Source organism: Orbicella franksi, chromosome 6 (genome assembly GCF_964199315.1).
Source record: "Orbicella franksi chromosome 6, jaOrbFran1.1, whole genome shotgun sequence".
NCBI classification, from domain to species: Eukaryota; Metazoa; Cnidaria; class Anthozoa; order Scleractinia; family Merulinidae; genus Orbicella; species Orbicella franksi.
The window spans coordinates 19,223,574-19,232,537 of NC_138150.1; the positions used below are offsets into that span (position 1 = coordinate 19,223,574).

The 8,964-nt window shown below is 38.2% G+C and overlaps 1 protein-coding gene across 1 annotated transcript; it reads right to left on the minus strand.

The window, feature by feature from the left end:
• Positions 1 to 1,573: 1,573 nt before the first annotated feature.
• Positions 1,574 to 8,925, minus strand: LOC145489740 (dynactin subunit 5-like). The gene is made up of 6 exons (XM_081468773.1): positions 8,801 to 8,925; positions 8,603 to 8,671; positions 7,766 to 7,884; positions 4,072 to 4,183; positions 3,308 to 3,410; positions 1,574 to 3,091 (listed from the first exon to the last, which is right to left on the minus strand). Exons 1-6 carry the CDS (start codon positions 8,846 to 8,848, stop codon positions 2,991 to 2,993), a joined length of 552 nt encoding a protein of 183 aa, XP_081324899.1. The 5' UTR covers positions 8,849 to 8,925; the 3' UTR covers positions 1,574 to 2,990.
• Between the last annotated feature and the right edge of the window lie 39 nt (positions 8,926 to 8,964).

An 8,964-nucleotide genomic window follows, 5' to 3' on the forward strand; every position in this document is an offset into this window, starting at 1 on the left:
GCAGAGCGAAGGGCTTTCCCCTAAGGGTTTTTGGTATCTATCTTTATCCGTGAGCTTCCTTTGCTTTTCCCTCACACCGTGCGTTCCATCGTGTATTTCCTCGTTAATTCCCCATGCGTTCCTTCATAGTTAGTGGAGGGGAATAGTTATGAAAACCGATAAATCTCTTTGCTCTTCGGTTTTTGTTCGCTTTTTTGGCCTTGACCGTGCACAAAACACAATTGTTGTTTACCCCGTACTGAGGAGCTAACCACTAGTAACGTTTTGGTTACGTAATTCATGCATAGTGTATGAGTGCAAAACAAAAGATTGCGCACGGTCGTGGACCATCCAGCATAAATTTTGGCACCTTCGTTTGCTCCTTTGATGTTTGCCGGGTTTCATAACCATTCCCCTCTATAAACTATGGTTCTACTGTACTTAACTGGAATCTGGATACACTTTGCATGGGTTCTATTTGTTGGCTGGTTAAATGCTGTGTGATTGGCTGCCTCCCCGACACTCCTCAAGACCAACATCCCCACATACCCACTGAAATTCCACCCATCCGCGTCCTCTGGGGGGGGGGGGGGGTGGGGGTGGAGGGGGGCTTCCATAAAAAAAAGGAAGAGGGTGCTCGTTGTACCTTTTAGGGGTACAGTTTTGGTGTTCTTAAGAGGTACCCCTTGGGGGATTTTGGTACCTCTTCGGTGTTCTTTTCAAAATTTCCCACGAGCAACCCGGTCCTTTTTAAATGGGAGTTATCCTCCCGGAGCCTTCCATTCTCCCCATATCTATAATGTAGATATGGCCATGGAACCGAGATGTATGTTTCCAACAAGGAACAGAATTTAACCAGTCAACAAAAACAACCCCTGCACAATTCTCAGATTCCGGCTTAGGAACAGATATTGCAAGGAACAGATGCGTTCCTGATTCTCATCGGTGGATATTAGGAGTGTTACTGACGAGTTAAGCATGCACAAATCTGTGATTTAAATTATAAGAGAACAGTTTTCATGTTGGTGTTGGCCTGCCACGTAGATACCTGTTCATCATGAGATCAACACAACGTCTGCAACTAAAATTCCGAATGCAGTCTGTACGAAGAGGATTTACCTTGCGATTATTGAGTTGGTTTTGTTAGGAGACTTATTTGCGGAGGTGAGGGGGGGAAGGGGGGGGGGAAGGGGGGATGATGGTATTCCCCCGTGACGGGGTTGATCGTCTTACCTTTCAAGGGATAAATTCGTGGTTTGGCTGTTAAGGTAGCTGTAATACCGTTTGGTATTGTCTGGTATGATTAAAGCGTACTAAATAAATTACAATATTTAGAGACGAAGCCACATCAGCCTCAGCTGGTTTTCATCCTGGTTACCCGCCCCAGGAAAAAAAGCAAATTAAGAGTAAAAAGAAGGAAAAACTCCAGGACTTAAGTGTCAGTTGTGCCATCGAGTCAAAGATGCTTCTAGCCTGCAAGCAAGAGTCTACTATTTCAAGTCTTTTTGTCAAGTGAAACAAAGGCAATAGAAGACGTCTGCATGCAGATTGAGATATGACCATCCAGTCAGTCAAAAAGCACTCACCAGTCAGGTAAAATAAGCACACCGTTTAATATTAAGTTTACCTTTACCTAATGACTAACAGTAAGCATTTATAATTATTACATAGCTGCATACTGTAAAATCTCCCCAACACCCCGCCCCTCTTATAATCACTTCTCACTCCACCCTTTAAAGTATCACCTTTGAACTTCCCAGTCACTGATCCCTACAGTATTAAATAATTCATCATACAAGTTTTTCTTTTGGCCATTCCTTTATATTTTACCAATTCCGTTTGATATCTCTAACAGATAGTACAGCTTATCCTGCCTTTTACACGGGGAAGGAATCAATCATATCAAACCTAAATTTCTCTAATTGATTTTCTGGTGAAACATGTTTAGTTCTAAAGCAACAATAAATAATCATATTAATGGTATTTTATCACAAGTATGAGTCAATTTTGAGTATGGTGTAATCCCTCCAAGCTAACCACGCATGTATTCTTGCTTTTCCTCTTAAATGTTATTAGCTCAGTCCCCTCTGCTTGTGCGAAAAGACAAAGTTTTCCATTTCACTTGTTCCTGACAAAACCTATCTTCTCATACTGGGTATCCTTTTGACTTGATCCAAAAGATCGTCCATCATCAAAATAAATCAACATTTTTTTGTTCCTACAGTACTTCGAGTGGAACTGTTATCTCTTTTATAACTTAACCTTCTCAAAAATATTACAAGCATAGAGCAGTTTTCAATTGAGTGTTGTAAAACCAAAACCAAAGTAATTGCTCCAGCCAATCACAAAAACACAGACAATACAGTGAACCAATCAAAGCTTAAAGTAATTGCATGTTGCTGACGCAAAGCGTAGGAAAATGTGTGCGAGTGAGTCATGATTGCTACTGGTTTTACTTCTGATTGGATGAAGAACTGGCGCAGGTTTTTTAGCCAATTGTGTAGCACAGTAAGTGTAAAATCAACTACTTTTTGTCACTCTGAAGAAAACCGCTCTAATCTAGCCTTATGAATCACAGAATGGAACATTTAAAAGCAACGAATCTTCTACTATCAATTTTGTCAGTCACCTACAAGTGTCCTGAATAAAGTGAAACCTTCTATGAGAAGACATCCTGGATACTGTTGTCCTGTGCCTTCTTGCAGTTTTCCTTAGTTTGTGTCTCCTTGCAGAAGGAAACAGAACTATTAAAGAATTATTAGTATAGAATTATTAAATTACTACATAGACATTTAAATGAAGTATTGAAAGTAGTCTTTACATGCTTTTAAAATAAAGGTTAGTTCAGAAAATGGACAAAACGAATACCTCCTCTGGACCAAGTGATTCTAGTTGATTGCTTAATACTTGCACAACACCCATAGCATTTAAACTTCCTTCTCACGTCTTTGTATCAGTAATGACGGAACCTTGACTAAATTGAATACACTATCTATGATGTTATCTAATGGTCATTTCTCTTCTGAAATGGGAAGAAAATGTTGATAGTAATCCTTTGTCTTCTCTGTCATGATTTCCTGCATGCACTCTGGCAGCTCTGCTGAGAATACTCCTACAGATGGATCAGCACAAAAAGAAAAAACTAAGTCAACAGGAAAATGTTTCTAGGCAAGAAGGTTTTTTACATATCATGCCCAAGATATATGTAACAAAGGGTAAAGTAATAAAGGATACATTTTACTGCTGTGAGCGATTCACACGAGACCATACAAGAGCAGCTACCTTTCAAAATTTAATCAGCATCCAGACAGACAAAACAGTGACTTACCAGGGGAACCTGAGTACAGTGTAAATGGTGGAACAACTGTTTCAGGAGGGAGGACTGTGTTGTCTGCTATGGCACAACAGTCTTTTAGCACACTCCGGCGGCCCTCGAAAAAGAACAACAAAGTGGCAATTCATTAGGTCCCAAGAAGCCTTTCTGTTAGCAACTTATCCTGCAACTTCGGCGTTTCCTAGTTGCATATCTTGTAGTTGGAGTTGCTCCCCTCATATCCTGTACCTTCCTAACTGTACAAGCTTGATGAAAAGAGCAACCCTTAAGAGTTCCTTTGCAGGATCAAATTTAACTGGCTTTAAAAATAATGGAAAAAAGAAATGATCAGAAATAAAGACCCAGAAGCTTGAGTGAGCCACAAGTTTGGCAGGTGGGCATGTGCAATTCGGCCAAAAGGCTAATATTTTCAGACTTCTTAGAATCAGAATGTTCCAAGGTCACTCACTTCTCTAGGGATCAAAGACTGTAAATATGAGAGTTCCATGTGGCTTAAAATTATAAAAAATGTAGTTATAATCATTTGGCTGTAACTATTTGTCTAATTACTCTGACTATTCACTTTTGCAATAGGGGAAACTCAACAGGGACACTTATGAAGAAGGGATGCTAAGTTATTTGAAGGAGGGAGCCAATATTGAGTCATTACTAACTGGAGGATTTAGTGCAAAAAGGGTATACATGTACATCGCTTCTGGGGCGATATAAGCCCTTTTTGCCCAAAATCCTTCAGTTAATACTTATCTAAAGTTACTTACAATGACACAGTTTTTTCCTATGTGGACATAAGATCCAACTTGGGCAGCATTGATAACACAATCTTCCTCAATAATAACATGGTCTCCAATATGAAGTGGAAAAAATGCAACCCTACAACATAATAATAAATTTCAAAATTTGTTAATAATGATTTTTTTTTTTCACTTTTCAACTTTTTTATTACAACCTTGTAAGGTAAAAAAAAAACAAAAAACAAAAAGAAATTACATATTCTTAATAACACCTAAAATTAGAAACATCAATTATTTTACATGTCCTGATATTATAATCAAATTAAATGAACATAAGACAGAATACTATAAATTAAGTTTCTAATATGAATTTTACATATGGCTGTCATCTAGCCTGAAAGTCAAGTTCTGTGTTGTTTTTCATAGCTATATATTTCTCATTTCTAAATTTCATTTTGATAATTTCCTTAAAAGCACTTAGATTAGGAGTTACATCACATTTCCTACTTCTCCAAATATGTAGTTTCACAAGTGTAATAAAGTAATTCAATATTTCTATTTCTGTGTCTAATTTACCTAGTAAGACATCTTGTAGCATGAGGTTCACTCTTTTGCCAGAAACCAAAGACCAAAATTAAAGGATGCAAAATCATTCCAGATTAGGTTTGTGAAAGAGCACTCATAAAATAGGCGATTTACAATTTCCAATTCTATTCCACAAAAAGTACACAGGTCATTTGGGACATAGCCTGTCTTTGCTAAGCGGTAATTAGTAAACTTAATATCTTTCAAAATCTTGAACTGAAAGCTCCTTATAAAGGTTTAGGATGAGATGGATCTCACATTAAGAAAAGCTTTGGAAACAGCTGTGTCGTCCAGGCAAAATTTCTCATTCCACCTAATGAAACCTCTTGAGACTCCAGCTTTTCTTAAAATAAGCAATTCATAAAAAATGTTTACTTCTACTTGCTAATGGATTAAAACGTTTTTCCCAACACTGAAATTCTAAGGAGTTCAATTCGTTCTCATTTAACTCTAAACGTTTTAGATCGGGTAAAATAACCTGGCGAATTCCAGTCCAAACTAAGAAATCTGACTGTTTCAAACCTTTTCTTTTTTGCAGTGTTATAGGATTCTAAGTTGTTCATATTTAATAGCATATCTTTGCAGATTAAAAACCCAGCTTCTACATAATGTGGATAGTAGATGGTTTTACAATCTATCTTAATGTTTTTATTGTTCCATATAATACACTCAGATTATAGAAGTTTTGTCCAAAATTCTGTTCTAAAATCTGCCCACCACCGAAGGAGTTCTTTATAAAATATAGAGTTAATATTGTATTCTTTGATATCATAATTACACTTAAATAGGAAAATTCTGCCGAATTCTATAACTACATGATTGACAAACGCCTTCCACGGAGACGAGCCATCAGCAAAAAGTCTGCCGAGCCAAGCTAATCTCAGTGACTTGACTGAGGTTTAATTTGTTAGTAATCATGGCTTTGCCTGGTCAGGCCTGTAAAACTAGTACCATAGTCATTTGTAACATTGTGAATAAACACAGTTCCCACTAGGTTTGACAGTTAAGGGTCCTTGGGGACCCCCAGTTCCAAAGAGTTGAGGGCTCTTTTAGATTTTTGGGGGTCCTTTACCTTACAGTAATTACTAAAATTTAATTCTGTTTTTTTCAACAGAGAGGCAAGAACCAAGTCCAGGCAGTAACACAATTAATGAAGCTTTATTTTTGCCTCTCATGTTTTTTTAATACAAATAGTTCTTACATTACCAGTTTCCTAACTAGTCGAAACTTTTTTCCTGCAAGGATGCACTTTGCTAAAAAACTGTGTGTCCTTTTCATTTTTCATAATATATAAATATATAAAATTAATAACTTTTTAATCATTGAGCACTCCTACAGTGGGGCTTTTCAGGGCAAATGTAAACAAACACTGAATGAAACATTGTAAATGAACATAACAAGATTTTTGAAAAAAAAATGCCATCCTGCAGGAGGCAGACCAATTAGTTATAATTTACAAGCATGGCAGAGATGTTGAACTCAAGGCTACCAAGAACAACGCCAGCTAGTAGTCAGAACAGAACTTGTAACCCTCTGGATTTTGAGTTTTGATGCTCTTACTACTAAAAGGGGTGGCAAATGGTAAAATCCGAGACTTGCCGAGACTATGATACCATTGTTTAAAAATTTGAGACCGAGACTTGAACGTTTTTGGAAAATCCGAGCCCAAGACTCAGTGCAGAGAAAACCGAGCCCGAGACCTTTATTATACAAAACTCTGAGCCCGAGACGTGAGATTTGTGCGCTCTTGGTCGCTTGAAACTGGATCTCACTTAGGGAACTGGTCAAAACTATTATACAATCAATATAGTTTATTTGATCTACCAAAATAGCAGTCACAGATGAACGCTAACTATTTAGTTATGCATTAACATTTCGACCTTTTTACGGCCTATCACGACCTGACTTTCAGCTACTTTCAAGGTCACGCACTGTCATCAACTTCCGGTCAGCTAGCTTCAAACATCAAATTAAAGTAAGCATGCAGTTGTTTCTTTAAGACATCTTATTTGGACGTTATATCTACATTTGTACTTTCTACGACCTTCAGAAGTTCTCCAGTTGAAGTAGTGCTCCTTTATTGCAAAGACCATTACAGTAAAATATTGTGTTTGTTTTGCAAAACAATATTCTACAATAGCTTAGAATACACCGTCTTAGTCACACCGGTATATTCCAGACTACAATCACACATCCTTAGGCTAACCACTTATGAAATCTAAATTGAATTACTTGAATTCTTTGACTTAACCGGCTAAAATACAGTCCACCGACCATGTTTTTGTGTGATTTCAGTATCAAAGCGTGCGGCATGGTTACTGTCATCGGAAACCTGATCAAATGAGCATGCGCGCGGGCTTGGTGAATATAATAAGAGAACATTCTCGTCCCCAGTGGATGCGCTCCTTTTGGTCAGCACCAAGAATAATGACCTCTGGACAGGTCCAATGAGATTCCGGTTCTGATTGGCTTTGCAAACACAATATAATGAGACCGGAACCAATCAGATTTGTCCAATCTTGTTCCCAGAGCCCATGTGTCTTTTGGTCAGCGCCAAGACACGGGTCTTGGCGCTGACCAAAAGACACATGGGCTCTGGGAATGAGATTGGATTTGTCAGACTTGACTCTGAGCATGCGCAGAGTGACGGAAGTCCGTGAATTGTGGACTTCTGGTGTTGTAACCAGCCAGAGGTCGCGATTCTTGGTGCTGACCAGAAGGAGCACGGCCTCTGGGGACGAGAATGATAAGAGAAGTTCAACGTGATAACTTTTGCCGGAGAACATCTGCTAAAAACACAAATCCAAGACTCCGAGACCTTGCGAAAAAAATTCGAGGCTCCAAGACCGAAAGGAACACATGAAAAAACTAAACTTCGTGACTTGTCACAAAAGCTTCCGAGATTTCAAGATCGGATCAAAAAGTTCCGAGATCTGCAATTTTCTGGGTAGCATTCGCCACACCTACTAAGCCACACTGTCTCCACATTGGACTGTAGCTGGGTGGTGATAAGGTGCTATGAGTCAAAGTTAAGGATTGTGTCCAAAATTTTCAAATCAGAAGTCTGACACACTAACCACTAGATCACTGCACCCTCCACATGTTCATGTAATGATACAATGTTTAATATACAGACCCTTTGCTGAATTTCTTGAATGGTGGTCTTATAACGCTTCTCTTGCTTATGACGCACTGCCGTCCAATTCTGACATTTGCTAGATCTCCACGGAGAATACAGTCAGACTGAATGATTGTCTGAAAAACGAATCGACAATTAGTATGTTTTGGATTGTTCTAGCTAAATTTACCCTCATCCAATATTGGATAGTAAGAAGTGATGCAGTGGATTTGGCCCTCAGCCATGGTAGCCACCATGTGTTAAAACTGGTACCCACAAAACTTCAAAAATTGAACATTGTCATTCAAACGACACTCATCATCAAACCCCACAACACCCTTTGATCAAGTAACTCTCTCTGATTTCATCCTGACCTGGAATGGAGATCAAATATCCTGAATTTTTCCTGGCGTTGAAAAACACTTCCCCCATAATCATTTCCTGACCAGTGGCAAACTATGTTTGGGTAAGTCGCCAAGTATAAGATATTATGCAAAATATCATCAATTTGATAAATTTTGAATTGCTTTTCAATTAATAATTTATAGTTTATCCATTGAGATGTTTTACGTTGATGTGCTTGCAAACTATTGTTGCTGTTGTTCGGAACACAAGAAAAGAAAATTATATCACTCTGACTACAATAGTTAATTTCACACTCACATTGACAATGGATAATAAATTAAAATGATCAGAATTCAAGAAGGCTGATCAAACTGCTGAAAACCTGAACGTACGATTTCAAGGCCAAGCTTACAATACATGTGACTGTGTTTTTTCGAAACACCCCCAGCCTTTCACGGCCACAACGTTAACATGCGATAAAAATATTAAAGCACCAATACTTTAACTCACCTTTCCATTTAAAACAATGTTTTGACTTCCACACAAGACTGACTGACGACTTACTTTGTTTCCAGATGCCTAGGTAGCCAATACACAAGTTAAACTTTAAGCTTAATTGTAATTCCACGTTTCGCGAAAGTAGATTTCTGAAGTCAACGTACTGATCGATCATTTCAGAGGATTATGTGAATAATTCGTTACACTTACGGTTTCTATGTACTCCGCCTTGTTGTAATACATATCCTTTTGCTCCATCTTTGAAGTCTTTCCGATAACTGGCTAAGTTTTGTTGGACAACATCCACTACATTTCTCAGTTTACAGGCTGTTTTCGCTCTTTCCATATATAAACTACCAGGCGTTTCTGATCGT